General features: G+C 40.1%; 3 protein-coding genes and 1 non-coding gene across 4 annotated transcripts; 3 read left to right on the plus strand and 1 right to left on the minus strand.

The window, feature by feature from the left end:
- The first annotated feature begins 254 nt into the window (after positions 1–254).
- LOC111456508 (E3 ubiquitin-protein ligase HEL2) lies at positions 255–5,445 on the plus strand. Its single transcript, XM_023098398.1, has 7 exons — positions 255–615; positions 1,757–2,062; positions 2,240–2,448; positions 2,952–3,000; positions 3,084–3,173; positions 3,341–3,403; positions 3,521–5,445. Exons 1-7 carry the CDS (start codon positions 448–450, stop codon positions 5,111–5,113), a joined length of 2,478 nt encoding a protein of 825 aa, XP_022954166.1. The 5' UTR covers positions 255–447; the 3' UTR covers positions 5,114–5,445.
- A 106-nt stretch (positions 5,446–5,551) lies between these two features.
- Positions 5,552–7,599, minus strand: LOC111456510 (autophagy-related protein 8i-like). The gene is made up of 5 exons (XM_023098400.1): positions 7,494–7,599; positions 7,328–7,383; positions 6,706–6,758; positions 5,955–6,073; positions 5,552–5,777 (listed from the first exon to the last, which is right to left on the minus strand). The coding sequence occupies exons 1-5, from the start codon at positions 7,531–7,533 to the stop codon at positions 5,689–5,691; spliced, it is 357 nt and encodes a 118-aa protein (XP_022954168.1). The 5' UTR covers positions 7,534–7,599; the 3' UTR covers positions 5,552–5,688.
- A 42-nt stretch (positions 7,600–7,641) lies between these two features.
- Positions 7,642–7,714, plus strand: TRNAF-GAA. Its single transcript has one exon. It is a non-coding gene; the product is annotated as a tRNA-Phe (tRNA).
- A 3,129-nt stretch (positions 7,715–10,843) lies between these two features.
- Positions 10,844–16,931, plus strand: LOC111456509 (S-adenosylmethionine synthase 1). The gene is made up of 3 exons (XM_023098399.1): positions 10,844–10,961; positions 11,974–11,979; positions 15,540–16,931. Exons 2-3 carry the CDS (start codon positions 11,976–11,978, stop codon positions 16,715–16,717), a joined length of 1,182 nt encoding a protein of 393 aa, XP_022954167.1. The 5' UTR covers positions 10,844–10,961; positions 11,974–11,975; the 3' UTR covers positions 16,718–16,931.
- Positions 16,932–17,731: the final 800 nt, after the last annotated feature.

The following is a 17,731-nucleotide window of genomic DNA, read 5'->3' on the forward strand; positions in this document are numbered from 1 at the left end:
TTTATAGATATATTTTTTTTTTATAAAATTTTAAAAATATTTAAAGATATTAATGAAATTTGGGAATATTTTTTAAATATTTTGAAAGTGGAAGGTATTTTAATAATAAGGTAATTTCAAAATTTTGGAATTTTTAGAATATTTGTTTAGAGAAATACGAAATATAGTTTTAAATTATTATTTATTTTGTTGGAAATTGGAATTGTTAGAAGGACATGAAATTAAAAAAATAAAAATAAAAAGAAAAAATTGGTATGTGGAGTGAGTTTCGTCTCGGCGCCCCGAATTCTCCTTCGGCCCTTTTTAAGAACTTTCTGGGAATCCATCTCGTTCTTCAAACCCTAATCATCTCCTCATTCCAGATTCTTCAAACCCGAATTCCCCTCAATTTTTTAGGATCTCAATTACACTTTTCTCCTTCCCGGAATCGTTGAGAAGAACACAACAATGGATGATAGCTGTGCGGTGTGTGCCGATGCCCTTGAATGGGTTGCCTATGGCTCTTGCGGCCATCGGGATGTTTGCTCCACCTGCGTTGCTCGCCTTCGATTCATTTGCGGTGATCGCTGTTGTTGCATCTGCAAGTCCGAATCCACCGTCGTCTTCGTCACTAAGGTGAGGCTGCAGCTATTCCCCGTTCTATGATCGTATTCAATCTTTGGCGGTATTTAATTGTTGAATTCTGACCTTTATTTTTCTTTCATATGCAACTTTGGTGTTTCTTAAGTGATCTACTGCTGTAGTTCTATTCGATTTCTTTATGGAATATTTGTTTCTCACTTTAGTTTAATGAATTTTCTAAATTATGATTATGTTTCCGTTTCTGTTCGATTCGGGCTGTCATACTTATACCAAAGGAATGTCGTATGCACTTTGAACGTCTGATTATTCAATCTTTTTCTCCGTGATATACTTATAGTTCATTTATCTCTCTCTCTCTCTCTCCCTCTCTTTTTTTTCTTTATTTCTTTGATAGATAATGCGCTGTTTGGAAACTGCCTTAGAAACAATTTTACGCTTTGTTAGTACAAAACAAAATCATGAACTTAGGAACAATGGTTTCGTTGTGAATAATAATTTTTCATTATAATACAAATTTTCAAAAACAAATATGAAAATGAAAACAGAGAACTGTTAAGAACAGTTTCCAAAACACCACTTAGCTCGATCTCTCATTGAGGTTTATATTTTGTAATGTTTTTTTTAATATGTTTTTGGCAATATTGGTGTCCATAACATTGATCAGAAGTTTTCCGGATACAATCACCATTATTGATTATAGCCTTAGAAGCTCTCAGTGTTGCATTTTTTTTTTCTTCTTATTTTCAGTGAGTTGTACTTTCAGCTGACTTGCTGAGTAGTTAGGACTATTGAAATTTGAAACTGAAGTAAGCCACCCCTCAGTGAACTAGATAAATTTCTGAAGTCTTCTTCAAATTGAAAGGATGATACTTGTAGATCTCAATGCCACCAATTCTAGATGGCTGCTAACAAACACAATCTAATAAACGAAATATGTGCTCCCACCATACCTTATTATCTCCATTATCTTGATTTGTTATAGTCCTTGATACTCTGGAGCTCCCATCCCTCATTCCATATTTATTGAGAGACAAGAGAGAACTCGGTTGTTATCACAGTGCTGAAATTTATAATTATGTGGATTTGGTGCTTATTCAAATAGTAATTTGATTGAGTTGGAGGACTGTTTTGTTGTTTCATTGGGCTGATGTTGTCGTGTTTGGTTCCGCTGTAGGCCTTAGGAGATTATACAAGGACTATTAACGACTTCACAGTCTTTCCTTCTGAACCTAGAGAAGGTCGTTGTGGATCCTATTGGTATCATGAAGACACGCAAGCATTTTTTGATGACGTTGACCACTACAAGATGATAAAAGCAATGTGCAGGTTGTCATGCAGTGTGTGTGATAAGATAGGTGAAGATCAACCAAATGATGGCTCAAAGCGCCGAGGAAGATTTCGGAATATTGAACAGCTAAAGGGTCATTTGTTTCATCGACATAAGTTGTTTATGTGCAGCCTTTGTTTGGAAGGAAGGAAGGTATGCTTATTATTCTTTTTAAGTTACTCGATGGTAGGTTGGACATTGAAATTCATAGCAGACTACTCTTAGTAGATAGTTACGATGACAATAATTATATGTGAACTTGAACTGGAGTTTATCTGATCTTTTCTTTGATTGCAACCATAGTGCTGATTAGCTTGTCTGGTGTCTCAGATTTTTATTTGTGAACAAAAGCTGTATAATAGAGCACAACTGAATCAGCACATACACACTGGTGACTCTGAGGTGGACGGAAGTGAGAGTGAGAGAGGTGGTTTCACCGGACACCCAATGTGTGAGTATTGCAGGACTCCTTTTTACGGAGATAATGAGCTGTATACTCATATGTCAACAGAACATTATACATGTCATATATGCCAAAGGTAAGCTAAGAATCCATGATTTGTGATTAGAATGTATAAATTTAAACTAAACTGGCAGTCCAACCTAAACTGAACTATACCATGATTTCATTTTGTTTTCTTTATTTACTTGAACAATCTTCAATCTATTTTTTAATAGACTTGATTAGCAACTCATCTAATCAGAATTCAGTATCTTTTAGAAGGATTCATTGGTTAAAATTAATTTGTATATATTTTCGTAACTAAACTTTCCATAAACTCCATTTCTGTCAGCAAAATAAGTGGGTTGGGATGATAAAAAGAAAAAAAGAAGAAGAAATGGATTAAAAGAACTGAACCAATCAGTTCTTTTCTTGTTCCACTATTCTTCTTCAGGGAATCAAACGTTTTAATAACTTGAGTAAAAATTAAATTGTATCAAACTGATTACACTTCTAGATCTTCGTTTTTTTTTTCACTGGTAGCTTAGTGAGATTAAATTTAGTTTTTTTTTTTTTTTTTTTTTTTTTTTTGGGTTGCAGGCTCCATCCTGGACAGTATGAATATTATAAGAATTATGATGACCTGGAGGCAAGTTGTTTAACTATGAAATACTGTCTTTTTAATCACTGTTTTGAGTTTTGAATGTAATGCATCGAACTTTTTGGCCACAGATCCATTTCCGACAAGCACATTTTCTTTGTGAAGATGAAACCTGCCTTTCTAAGAAGTTTATAGTGTTCCAATCTGAATCAGAAATGAAGGTAACTTAGAACATTGAAGAAGGGTTTGTGTGTGTGTGTGTGTGTGTTTTAGTTAATGCTTTCTGTTTTTTTTTTTTTTTTTTTGCTCATTTCTTTCAAGTGTGTAAGGCTCTAGGCCTTCTCCATCTTATTGCATTGTTTCTTCATTTCTATTTTCTATTTTTCAGAGGCATAATACTATTGAACATGGTGGCAAGCTATCTCGATCAAAGCGAAATGCTGCTTTGCAGGTATGTTATTGCTCTCCCAATTCTGTTCTTTAAGAATTCAGTTTGTCTCTTGTATGTCAATTTAATGTTTTTTTTTTTTTTACATCGTATTTCCTTTTCGTGCATTCATCTTTTCAGATACCAACCAGTTTTCGATATCGAAGAAGTAATGACCAAGATAATCGCCGTGGTAGACGAACATTTCGTCGTGATTCTTCTGACGACCTACTTTCTGTAGCCATTCAAGAAAGCTTTGAAACAGCCAATGTTGATGACACCACTCATGACCCACTACCTAGCGGTCAAGTAGACTCAGATCAGGGAAATATAAGCAACATTGATCCCTTAATTGAACCATTTGAATCATTATCCACAACAGATGCTGAATCAGCTTCTAGATACCTTCAAGCATTGGGTCATTCTAGGAATTCCCAATTGGAGCAATCATCCTTTCCACCCCTTTCAACAGCATCTAGCAGTAGTCATCCAAAACCCATTCAGGACAAAGATAATAACAGTATGGCTGCTCATCTTCGCCGCAAGAGGAATGTGACCGTAATAAATCCTGCCCAAGGTTGGCCAAAATCAAGTCGTGCGCCTGTGGTACCATCAAATAAATCCTCTCAAGCTTGGCCTGCAATAAATGTCAATCATACGGCATCGAGCAGTTCTGGGCAGACTAAGGGTGCTGTGACCATCAGTAATGGCTCTTCGGGCTCTGGTTACTCAAATGCTGCTCAGATGCATGTGAAGGGTAAGACTAGTTCTTCGAGTGGATCGGGTAGTAGTAGCAGTAGGATCAGCCACTCTGCTTCTGCTCCCAATCTCACCGACATGGCTTATACTGAACCCTCGGTTAATGATTTCCCTCCTGTATCTGCGGCACAGGCACGGAAGGTGCCCTCAAGTAGCCAGAGTTCGATGAACACGGAAGATGTCCAGACAGCAAACAAATCTCTAGTTGAAAAGATACGTGCTGCACTTGATTTTGACCAAGATAGATATGCCATTTTTAAAGATATATCTGCACAATATCGTCAAGGTCAGATCGACCCGGAAATGTACCTAGACTGTGTGCAGCAGTTCGGTTTGTCACATCTTGTGCTTGAACTGGCTAGGCTGTGTCCTGATGCTCAGAAACAGAAAGAACTTGTGGGGATCTATAATGCTAGTTTACAGAAAGAAGTGATCCAAGAAAATGGTAGGGCTCAAGATAGCATTCAAATTAAAGACAAGGATAAGGGAAAGAAGGGTAAAGGGAAGTCTACAGATGTTAAAGACAGGAGTTCAAAGGACAGTTCAAAGGACAGATTAGCAGACGGTATCTTGAGCAGTGTTCGGGAGCTGCAGTCAAGTCTCAGGCCATTGGAGGAAGATGTTGAGGTATTATCGAAGGGTGAGTACCGTGCTTTGAAAGGCAAAACGAAGATATCATCTGATGACCAGCAAAGTGGGACAGGAGGACAAAACAGACAAACGTCTACTGGACTATCGAACCACCAAAGCACAGGGGATGGAGATGGTGGGGGGAGCAAGCAAAGAAAGAAAACCTCCAAGTTCCATAGAGTTCGTTTAGGCGATGGTTCGGTTGCTGCACTCTTAGATTTAAAAAACTCCAACCCTGCTTCAGACTCGGACCCATCCGAAAGAGTCGAGGATGGGAACAATACCGCTGGGGCAGTGCCTGTTCGGGGTGTGTGGCGAAACGGTGCTCAGAGGCTCTTCTCCTAGCACAGATGGGTTGAATGTAATATTTTGTGGATATAGAAGCAACAGAATGCGAGCGATCGAACTGGCTGGAGGATTTATACATCCAGACGGGTCGAAAGGATGGCGAAATTTTTGGATTGGTGATAAAAGCGGCCTGTAACGTGGCATGCTTCATATGGCTTCATATTCTGAGTAATCATTTTGATATCATAGTGTGGATAATATGATATGTTGCATGATGAAATTTTTTCTGATGTTTAGACCTCACCTTGAGTGTATTTAATAACCCTTCCTATAAGGTTCATGTTTCCACAGGAATGCTTGCCTTTCAACAAACTGCAAAGTTGATGCTATTGTATGTTTCTTTAAAATTACACTTACGTTCTTTTTCATAGGATTTCATTATAAACTAAGTTATGGGTTCATCGGAGATAAAGTGGATCTATAATTCGGACATAATTTGAAATATGAAGGTATGATATATGCATTATATATAATGTTCATGATAAAAACAAATTTGTCTATGGATATATTGACAGCAGGAGGAGTAGCAGAGATATACAGCTTCAGCATTGGCAAATCTCAATCAGATGGTCCTAGCCAAAGGTCTTTTCACTGCTGTAACACATGTACAGAAAGCCATCGTCGTCCTTGTATGATTCGTACACCGTATCCATTAAGCTAGCTGCGAAAGTTTGAGGTCAATCATTTAGCATGTTAGTAACTGGCATTCGAAAGACTTTGACAGCGAAAGTTTGAGGTCAATCATTTAGCATGTTAGTAACTGGCATTCGAAAGACTTCGACACGAGAGCAAGCGCAAAAAATAGGCAGAGCAGCATCAGCTCAAATGCAACTCTTACCTGTTTGAGGCAAAGTATTCTTTACAAATACAAAGAGAGCTTTTCCAGGTGCTAGATGAAGCCTGGTGCTCAGAACATGGATGAATTGGCCAACAGACATGTCTCGAGGAATGAGGTACCTTTAGTCAATAAGAAAGCAAAAGAGATTCAATAGAGAAAGGAAAACTATATTGGCACAAACATATATGTTCTTTTGATTGTTGTAGTTTCTCAAATTTTTCCCTTTTCTAGAAAAGGTTACTATGATTTTGAAAACAAGAAATAGACAAGTCGTGTTCCTTAAAAAAATGAGAAATGTGAAAAAGAAATAAGTAACAAAAAACAAGAACAGTGAGATCCCACATCGATCACATCGAAAGGGGTGAGACCCCACATCGATCACATCGAAAGGAGAGAGGAACGAGTACAAGAACACTATCAAATGGGTAATTGACAAGGTGAGAAAGCTTTGGAACCCAAGTGTTTTATGACAAAACATGATTCAACTTTTCGAAGCCCATCACACTGATATCTGTAAGTTAAGGTATAAATAGATAAACAGTATGCAGATTTTTGGGATGGCCAAAAATAGATAGCTAAAAGATTTATAGCCAAACAAAAACAAACATTACCAATCAAGAAGTCAAGAAGTGTGCAATGCTAAGGTGATAATATATGTTTTCATTCAATTGATTTTCAGAGACAGTTAAATGAAAATAGTAGAACTGAAACATTGAGGAGGCTCAGACATGGTGGAGATTGAGAAACTCACTTCTTCTTTTCCATCTCGGGCAGTTCACATTTCTCATATCTCTCAACAATTACCTGCAATTACAGACGAAACATCAAAAAGAAACCATTATTTCACTTTCATGGATTCTGGAGGAAATGAATCTCTCTCTAGCATGTACTCCTCAAAAACGTAAGAAGATTACATAATTCAGACAGGATATTGTTTTCCGTGGCATTGAATTTTAGCAACAATTCTATAGCTCTGTTCAAGGCTACAAAAATCGAAGTCACCGTTGCATCGCTTGAAGACAATCAACAAGCATCTTCTATCGACATACAATTTTGTTCTTGGATTGCAAAGGAAACGTTGACGGAAATAATCTGATAACTTCAGAACTTCATTTGCCGAGAGGACTTATTTGGAAAGCATCATTCATAGAAAATTACGCGAGCCATTCGCTGAGATTTCTTAAAGATGAAGAACAATAAGAACCAAAGAATTCGACACCTACCGACTCTCCGAGTCACCGATATTATATATCGACTAAATTCACAAATTCACCATTATCTACAATAATTTCTCGACAAAATCCGATACTGACGCAACTAGAACCGAATCTTCTCTAGTCAAAGATACATATGATGAGAATTTTGCAACTTACAGGGACTCGATCGGGATACTTGGCCAAGATTTCGAACGACTCCGCAAATCGTTGTTCTATGAAAAAAATCAACGCCGTAATTATACAATGATCTCCAAAAATATCAAACGAGAGAACAGTAACCAATAATCAGCTCCAATTTCAAGGCACAAAAGATCAATCATACCGTAGGTGAACTCATCTTTGAAGGATTTGGTTTTCCCCATTAGCGATCTCTTTGCGATGACGTCCAAAATGGAAGAACTCGGAAGATGAATAAAAAGAGAGATATTAAAATGATTTATTTAAGTTTTATTTTATAAGTCAACAACCAAGCGGGGATAGCTCAGTTGGGAGAGCGTCAGACTGAAGATCTGAAGGTCGCGTGTTCGATCCACGCTCACCGCATTCTTTTGTATATTTTATGACATTTTTCACCAGCGTACAGAATGACAATTTTACCCTTTTATTTAGGACAGCGTCTGAATTAATGCACTGGGATATTTGTCTTTTTACCAAATACTTTCATTTTTATGCGAAATACCAATTATACCATTTTTTTTCTTTTTTTCTTTAACCAACTGGACTTGTAAAAAATGTGAAATATATCAAATATTTTTCAGCTTGGTAACAAAATGACAATTCTGCCCTTCTCTAACGCGAGTGTCAGTTTAGTTCAGATCAGACCAGACATGAATGCCATCATTTTTTTGTCTTTTCACCAAATAATTTCAGTTTCATGCCAAATGACAATTCAGTCCTTTTCTTGTTTTTTTAAACCAACTGGATTTGAATTTAATTCTTTTTTTTTTTTTTTTTTTTTTTATTGTCTCAATATATTAGTAAATGTAATAATATATATCCCGAAAATTAGAGGCCATGTGACCTTCCTCCACTATAATAATTCAATATTTGTTCATTTTCTTATATCTTACTCTATAAATGTGGGTCAACATTATTATACCATTAATTATGATATAAAATATTAATAAATTTAAAAATATCTATAAATATTATTAATATTGGCAATAAATAAATAAATAAATAAAAAGAGTGTTGTGTCGGTGGAGAGGCAGAGGTAAATGAATGTCGTGATGTCGGCCAAAGAAGCTTTACAGATCACTGCCATCGTGCCAACACCATCAACACGTCACCCTCACTCCCCCATTTCCCACTCCAGATCCACTCTTTTTTTTTAATTCTATATAAATTAATAATATTATTTAATGAATTTAAAATAACAAAATAATATTAAATTTAGTCGAGCTCTTTCAATTTTGTATCTAATAAATTAATAATTTAAAAATACGACTATTTTAATAATTTAAAAAAATAGGAGAGGTGAGAGAGTGAAACACAGATCTTGTGGGGAAGACTAAATAATAATTACTGAAAAATAAGAGAGTTTTATTTTTTGCCAAACCAAAACATGGATGGCACACACTATCAAGCCATGTTCCCAATAATAATAATAATAATAATAATAATTAAATAAATAAATAAATAAATAAATAAATAAAACCGCGTTTTTCTTTCTTTCTTGGAAAAGGAAGTTCAAGCCTAATTGCTTTGCCCCCAAAAGACATTACCATTCATTTTCTTGCTCAACTTTATATTATTATCACTAATTTACATGACAAGTGTGACAAAAAAAAATACAATAATCGGAGAAATATATATATATATATATATATAACAAGATGACAACTCTGTGTGGGCAACCTAATTTTAACAAGACGACTCATGTTCTCATCCCATAATAGTTGGAAAGAAGAATGAAACAATTTTATACGTAATGGCCTAAAGTAGACAATATCTACTATCTACCAGTGGTGGGGTTGGGCCATTATAAAGGTATCAGAACTAGATACTAAACAGTGTGCTAGCGAGGACACTGAGCCCCCAAATGGTGGACTGTGAGATCTCACAGAGAAAAACGAAACCTTTCTTATAAACGTGGAAAAACTTCAAGTAGACACATTTTAAAATTGTGAGATTGACAATAAAACGTTTTTTATAATATTTTGACCCCATATTTATCCGCAGCCACACATTTTTCATGGGCCAATCAGACCCGCCTACGCAGTCGTCGCCCGACGACGGCAGGGCCAACCCGTAGGCGGCGGTCACCGGCCAAACCATTCCCAGGGGTGTTTAATTTTCTTTTTATTTCTATTTCATTTTTTATTATTTTTAAAATCCATTGATTTAATTGGTAACAAGAATCTCGTTCACCTTATACTATCCATCCACATTTAATAACAATAGTCAGTGCAATTTTATCATGACACTTTATAACATAAAGTATAATTAATTGGTATATAATAGTTAATTAATTAAAATTATTAAATCTTCGCTAATTATAGACATGTCTATCTCATATATTAATATAATAATTATTTTAGATAATAATGAAGATTAATTCGTCCATCTATTATGCACTGACCTCTAATTTAATAACCGAAAGAATTCAAATACATGGTCTATGATTGGTGACCAAGATTATTTCACCTCCACCTAACCCGAAAATGAAATTATAAATATATTAAGAACTTGGGTGGGTGATGATAGCAAACATTTTAAGTGAATTTTTAAATAAAAACAATATTTTTTTTCAAAATCAAAATGTAATTACAAATTTATATTTTAAAGAATATTTGTTATATAAATTTACAAAATTATAATATTTTATAATTAGTCTCAAATTAGTTTTTCCCCTTTTATTTTTTTAATTTCTTTTATCGTTGTATAGTGTAAATTAATATAATTAGCGTTGTTTCTATTAATATCGTCATAAATAATAAACTAAAAAAGATAAAATATAATATAAATCATAATTTTTAAAGTTTGAGGTAATTGGGGAAATTTGAAAATCTAGAATTACCAAATTAAAAAATATGTATTAATTTTGCCTTAAAATGAGTGCATTAGAGGAAGCTGTACAGTCGCATTCATGGCTCATGTTTCCTGCGAATCTCAATTTATCCTTCCATTTCAAGCCAAATTTATTACACTAAAAAAAATATTATTATTATTTTATTTTTTATAAAATAATTTTAAAAATCTTTAATTTTGAATAATTAAGATTTTGGTAAAATTAAAAAATGACACAAATTTATTTTGCTTTTAAACGGGTTGGCAGCATGAAGCACGTTGCTGACGTGTCCTTCTTCCACGTCGGATTTTATTTATATATGATTTTTATAATATTAAAATCGCTACTTGAAAAAATAACTTTAGTAAAAAGATAATAATTAAAGTCGCTGACTCTACCTGGCCGGAGAAGCGCGTGAAGCTGAAACGGGATGGAAGTGGCATAACCCGGAACGTCATCGAGAAATGTTGTCCGTTGGATTACCCGCGGGTGGTCTCTTCACCAACTCTGTTTCGACGGTCAGGATCTTCAGCGACCAATGGCTCGGCAGAATCTTGCGAAATTCCGTCCCTAGTCCCTACAGTCTCCCTATTGGTTCCTAGGGCATCCTAACCGGTTATTCCGGTAGCCTGGAGGGTGGCTGGACGCTATAAATACAGGGTTTGTTCACTGGGTAGTCCTTGTACCGTTGAGCTTCGCCTTCTTACAGAGGTCTGGTTCGGTTGGCGTATTAGCCCAAATTCTTTCTCTCTTCCAGATCTACGCAGCCGATTTCACCAGGTTTGCGAGCTCTGTTCTACCACTCGTTCATTGCCATTTTTTTTTTTTTTTTTTTAAATTTCATGAAGCTTTGGGCATGCTTGTGGTTCTTCATTTCCCCTTTTTTCTCCTGGTTTCTGAACGAATTTGGGGGTTTTTCTTTCTGCTATGTAAGCTAGTGGTACTCATTTTGTTTGAATCGGGTGTCTGGTGCTTGTATGTTGCTATGAACTCTGTTTCTCTTCTTCTGAGATGTGAAATCTTGCAGATCTGACATTTTTTTAAAAAAAGAATTCATCTGGAACTAGTGATTGTAACTTCGATTTTGTTTTGTGCTCTCTGAGATTCGGGATCTCGGGTGTTCGGGGTTTTTTTCTTTTTGTTTCTCTGGTAGCTCTGTTTCGGTTGTCAGCTTTTATTTGTCACCACAAACTGTTTGTTGAATAGCACGATCCAATTTGTAAGTAAAAGAAAAAAGATCATGTCGGCGTACTGGTTTCCCGCGGTTTTCGTGTAACAATTTTAGGATTTCCTAGATCCACGGTTAGATCAAAGATTTTTGTTTTTGTTTTCGTTTTTGCTCAATTTCTTATTGTTGCTGGTAATTCGATTTGGTAGCGAACTATCTCTGTGGTCGAATTGTAGATCCAGTCGAATTGTTAAGGATTCCTCAGGACAGATCTTGAATTTTCCAAGTTTGATTTTGTTTCCCTACCTTCGAACCCTGTTGGACTGTTCAGATTTGTCGAGGCTACTTTCGAACCATGGCGTCATTCCATTCATTAAAAATTTCGAAAAGTTTCTTTGATCTGTGATTGTATCACCCAGATTTCTGTAATCCTGTTTTGATTTCAAGATGAGTATGCGTCGAGCTTGCTCTTGTAACTGATGGATGTTTCCAATCTTTAACAACATACAAGATGTTTCTGCCTAATTGATGTGACTAAATTGGAACAGAAAGGTTAACAATTGACAAAACGAATGAACTGAATACTTTTGTCCACGATCTAATATGGCGTTTGTTATGTTTCAGAGATGGAGACCTTACCGGAAGATGGAAGACCTATTAGGAAGAGGTGAACCACCTGGACTGGGGGCGCGCCAACTCGAAGAAGAGGCGGCCGAACAAGACGTGGAGTCTGGAGGACATGCCGCCAGGGACACCGAGCCATAGGGCTCAAAACGGAGTTCAAACGAAACGAAATAAGGCAAGGCAGATATAACACAGGTTTTAGGAGGAGATTGTTAGATAAAACCTTTGTTTTTTCTTTATTTAGATTCACACGTTTACATTTAATTTCCCTTTGACCATTTGACAAACACGTCGAATGGATTAGCTAATTCTTAGACGTCAATTTTCTAGGAAGTGGCACAGATTCAGTTGGCCACTCTCCACCCATTTTTAGGATAGGTTGTATTTAAATAGGAAATCTGTTTACAAGATTTCACCACCGGATTTTGAAGAGCAGTCAAAGTTTCAGTCCTTCTCTCTCTCTTATTTTACGCATTTTATCTTTCCTCCAACAACCTCCTGTCGACAATATCCTCTCGGTGATTTCCCTGGCCAATTATCGAAATTCAACAAGTGGTATCAGAGCCTCGTTGAAGCAATCGGTAGTATACCATCACAGAAGAGCCAACCTATCAACAATCAAGTTGAATAGCTCAAGTGGTCAGAGCGTCGACCTAACAACACACAGGTCTCAGGTTCGAGTAGAAGAAAATGCAAAGTGCAAAAAATAAATACATCGTCGTGGGGTCCATCTCGAGCAGGCTCGCTCACTCCTCCACGTCGCCAAGTGCTGGCATCTCCATCACCACCACGAAGAGGTCGTGGCCGACGCCGTGATGACGGGCGTCGAGGTGTCGTTGAGCGAGTGATCAGGGAGACAACGACTGCCGTCGTTCAGTACCCGATGTTGACAAGGTCCAACTACAACGAGTGGGCCTTGTTGATGCGCGTCAACCTACAGGCGCATGGGTTATGGCACGCTGTCGAGCCAGAGGAAGGAGAAACAATCGAGTACCGGGAGGATCGGCTGGCGTTCGCCGCCATATTACGATCTGTGCCCCCAGAGATGTTGGCATCTCTCTCCACCAAGCGCACCGCGCAATCGGCCTGGGAAGGAATTAAATCCCGTCGAGTCGGTGTACAGCGAGTGCGGGAATCCAACATTGAGCAGCTGCGGAAGGAGCTCTCGGGGATCTCCTTTAAGGACGGCGAATCCGTCGATGATTTTTCAATGCGAATCACGGGGCTCGCCAACAGCATCACCACACTCGGTGGCAGCATCAACGAGACAGAAATCGTGAAGAAGATGCTGCAGGTCGTCCCCGATCACCTCGAGCAAGTTGCAATTTCAATCGAGACTTTGCTTGACGTGAATGACCTAACGGTGGAAGAGGTGACCGGAAGACTGCGTAACGTCGAGCAGCGGAAGAAAAATACCATTTCAGCTGTCGACAAGGAGGGTCGTCTACTCCTCACTGAGGAGGAATGGCTTGCACGCCTAAAGCTCCGTGATGACACCGGCGAGAGCAATGGGCCCTCCAGCCGCAAAGGCGGTAAGAAGCCGTGGAAATCTCGATGGCGCATGCACAGGAAAGAGGCGGATCAAAAGAAGGAGGAGTCGACTGATGACGGGCCAATCCAGTGCTCGTACTGTGGGAAGAGAGGTCACCTGAGCAAGAATTGCTGGAGCAAGCTCAGGAACAAGGAGACGGCCGAAAAGGCCCATGTGGCTCAATCCGAGGAGGATGAGCCGGCCCTTTTCATGGTGACTGCATCAGTCCTACCTGACCTCGAACCCGAGGAAGAGCTCCCCAAATTCACAGAGGTAATCGACGACGGCATAACTGCTCCGGTGAACGTCGAACCCGAGGAAGAACTCCCCAAATCCACAGAGGTAATCGACGACGGCATAACTGCTCCGGTGAACGTCGAACCCGAGGAAGAACTCCCCAAATCCACAGAGGTAATCGACGACGGCATAACTGCTCCGGTGAACGTCGAACCCGAGGAAGAACTCCCCAAATCCACAGAGGTAATCGACGACGGCATAACTGCTCCGGTGAACGTCGAACCCGAGGAAGAACTCCCCAAATCCACAGAGGTAATCGACGACGGCATAACTGCTCCGGTGAACGTCGAACCCGAGGAAGAACTCCCCAAATCCACAGAGGTAATCGACGACGGCATAACTGCTCCGGTGAACGTCGAACCCGAGGAAGAACTCCCCAAATCCACAGAGGTAATCGACGACGGCATAACTGCTCCGGTGAACGTCGAACCCGAGGAAGAACTCCCCAAATCCACAGAGGTAATCGACGACGGCATAACTGCTCCGGTGAACGTCGAACCCGAGGAAGAACTCCCCAAATCCACAGAGGTAATCGACGACGGCATAACTGCTCCGGTGAACGTCGAACCCGAGGAAGAACTCCCCAAATCCACAGAGGTAATCGACGACGGCATAACTGCTCCGGTGAACGTCGAACCCGAGGAAGAACTCCCCAAATCCACAGAGGTAATCGACGACGGCATAACTGCTCCGGTGAACGTCGAACCCGAGGAAGAACTCCAACTGTGCATAACAAATGCACCTGGGGAGCCAATTCGACTAAAGGAGGAGCGAGTGCTCGCTCAAATCGGTGAAAGAGGCAAGCAGCAAGAGCACCGGCGATGGGTCCTCGACACGGGGGCATCAAACCATATGACCGGGGCCAAGTCTGCGTTCTCTGAGCTTGACTCGGGGATTCGCGGGACGGTGAAATTCGGCGATGGCTCCGTCGTCGAGATCGAAGGGCACGGTACCATCCTATTCGTCGGCAAGGGAGGCAATCATCACAAGCTGACCGGCGTCTACTTCATCCCGAGACTCAAGGCTAATATTGTGAGCCTGGGTCAACTCGATAAGGCCGGCTGCCACATTTCCATCAAACGCGGGCTACTTAGGATCCGCGATGATCAACGACGGTTGCTCACGCAAGTTCGGTGCACGACAAATTGCCTTTACATCCTAAAGCTAGAGATAGAGCAACCAGTCAACTTCTCGGCCAGGTACCGGAAGATGGAAGACCTATTAGGAAGAGGTGAACCACCTGGACTGGGGGCGCGCCAACTCGAAGAAGAGGCGGCCGAACAAGACGTGGAGTCTGGAGGACATGCCGCCAGGGACACCGAGCCATAGGGCTCAAAACGGAGTTCAAACGAAACGAAATAAGGCAAGGCAGATATAACACAGGTTTTAGGAGGAGATTGTTAGATAAAACCTTTGTTTTTTCTTTATTTAGATTCACACGTTTACATTTAATTTCCCTTTGACCATTTGACAAACACGTCGAATGGATTAGCTAATTCTTAGACGTCAATTTTCTAGGAAGTGGCACAGATTCAGTTGGCCACTCTCCACCCATTTTTAGGATAGGTTGTATTTAAATAGGAAATCTGTTTACAAGATTTCACCACCGGATTTTGAAGAGCAGTCAAAGTTTCAGTCCTTCTCTCTCTCTTATTTTACGCATTTTATCTTTCCTCCAACAACCTCCTGTCGACAATATCCTCTCGGTGATTTCCCTGGCCAATTATCGAAATTCAACAGACCTTTCTATTTACCTCTGAATCCGTAAATGAGGGTCACCCCGACAAGCTCTGTGACCAGATCTCTGATGCGGTGCTCGACGCTTGCCTAGCTCAGGACCCTGACAGCAAGGTCGCATGTGAGACCTGCAGTAAGACCAACATGGTCATGGTCTTTGGAGAGATCACTACCAAGGCCAATGTGGACTACGAAAAGATTGTCCGTGACACATGCCGAGAAATCGGATTCGTTTCTGACGATGTTGGTCTTGACGCTGACAATTGCAAGGTCCTGGTTAACATTGAGCAGCAGAGCCCAGATATTGCTCAGGGTGTTCACGGCCACTTCACAAAGCGCCCTGAGGAGATTGGCGCTGGTGACCAAGGCCATATGTTTGGCTATGCCACTGACGAGACCCCTGAATTGATGCCCCTTAGCCATGTCCTAGCCACCAAGTTGGGCGCTCGTCTCACTGAAGTTAGAAAGAATGGCACCTGCCCCTGGTTGAGACCTGATGGCAAGACCCAAGTAACTGTCGAGTACTACAACGACAATGGCGCCATGGTACCCGTCCGTGTGCACACAGTTCTGATCTCCACCCAGCACGATGAGACCGTCACCAACGACGAGATCGCTGCAGACCTCAAAGAGCATGTCATCAAGCCCGTCATCCCCGAGAAGTACCTCGACGAGAAGACCATCTTCCACCTTAACCCCTCAGGCCGATTTGTCATTGGCGGTCCCCATGGTGATGCAGGTCTTACCGGACGCAAGATCATCATCGACACCTACGGTGGTTGGGGAGCCCACGGTGGTGGTGCTTTCTCCGGAAAGGATCCCACCAAGGTCGATAGGAGTGGCGCCTATATTGTCAGGCAGGCTGCTAAGAGCATAGTTGCCAGTGGGCTTGCACGGAGGTGCATTGTCCAGGTCTCTTACGCCATTGGTGTGCCCGAGCCGTTATCAGTTTTCGTCGACACATACAAAACCGGGAAGATCCCCGACAAGGAAATCCTGGAAATCGTGAAGGAGAACTTCGACTTCAGGCCCGGAATGATCACCATCAACCTTGATCTGAAGAGGGGTGGCAATGGGAGATTCTTGAAGACAGCAGCATATGGACACTTCGGAAGGGAGGACCCGGACTTCACCTGGGAGATTGTCAAGCCACTCAAGTGGGAGAAGCCTCAATCTTAAAGAGATCATCCCATCCGGTTGGTCTAATTCCTTACAATTCTAGAAATATCTGGGAGTTGTTAGTTGATTGATTTTCGTGTTTTCTTTCTTCTGCTGCTTTATGTTCTAAAGCAAATTATATTTGTTCTATTTCCTTTTCCTAGTTTCAATTTCTTGTAATATTTTTAAAATTCTTAATACTATCCATGCCATGCAATGAGAGCATTTTGTTAAAGCATTTTCTTTTTTTTCGTTAATCTTTTTATATTATATTAGGTTATATTTTATTATAAATACACCGAGAAATTTCGAGTTCTTCTCGATTATGATTCAAATTCAATTAAATTAGAAAATTAGGTCTCGAGAGAAAACCTAGAAAATTTACGAACAAGAAGACAAAGCTCTAAAGAACTCGATGCTTGTGAAAGACCAAAATCTTTTTTAAGATAAATAAGTGTTATAAAACTATAAGTTGTAGCAAAACCACCGCGTGTTCAATCCTTGAGTAAAAGCAAGCTATTAAGAGAGAGAATCCGAGATTTAAGTGATAGAAATATTACCAAACTTGCATAAGTCAGCGTATTCATTGTGATGTCCCACATTGGTTGGGGAGAGAACAAACCACCATTTATAAAGGTGTGGAAACCTTCTCCTAGCACCATTTATAAGGGCCATTATAAATGATATTAGAGCTAGACACCGGATGTGATGTGCCAGCCTTCTAGCTGTTTCCCGAATGGGGTAGACACGAGGCGGTGTACCAGTAAGGACGCTGGGCCCAAAAGGGGTGGATTTGGGGGTGGATTTGGGGCGATCCCACATCGATTGGAGGAAGGAAAAAGTGTCAGGGAAGACGCTGGGCCCCAAAGGGGGTGGATTTGGGGGCGGCCTCACATTGATTGGAGAAAGGAAAAAGTGCCCCAAAGGGGGTGGTCTCACATTGATTGAAGAAAAGAAAGAGTGCCAACGAGGACACTGGCCCCAAAGGGGGTGGATGTGATGTCCCATATTGGTTGGGGAGGAGAACAAACCACC

The sequence above is a fragment of the Cucurbita moschata genome, unplaced genomic scaffold (genome assembly GCF_002738365.1).
Source record: "Cucurbita moschata cultivar Rifu unplaced genomic scaffold, Cmos_1.0 Cmo_Scf00018, whole genome shotgun sequence".
Lineage (NCBI taxonomy): Eukaryota > Viridiplantae > Streptophyta > Magnoliopsida > Cucurbitales > Cucurbitaceae > Cucurbita > Cucurbita moschata.

Coding starts and splice junctions, on each gene's coding strand:
- LOC111456508 (XM_023098398.1), top strand. CDS start 448: ATGGATGATAGCTGTGCGGTGTGTGCCGATGCCCTTGAATGGGTTGCC. Junction 2,449..2,951: donor ACATGTCATATATGCCAAAG/GTAAGCTAAGAA, acceptor TTTGGGTTGCAG/GCTCCATCCTGGACAGTATG. Junction 3,001..3,083: donor AGAATTATGATGACCTGGAG/GCAAGTTGTTTA, acceptor TTTTGGCCACAG/ATCCATTTCCGACAAGCACA.
- LOC111456510 (XM_023098400.1), bottom strand. CDS start 7,533: ATGGGGAAAACCAAATCCTTCAAAGATGAGTTCACCTACG. Junction 6,074..6,705: donor CCCGAGATGGAAAAGAAGAA/GTGAGTTTCTCA, acceptor TATTGACTAAAG/GTACCTCATTCCTCGAGACA. Junction 5,778..5,954: donor GAATACTTTGCCTCAAACAG/GTAAGAGTTGCA, acceptor AAACTTTCGCAG/CTAGCTTAATGGATACGGTG.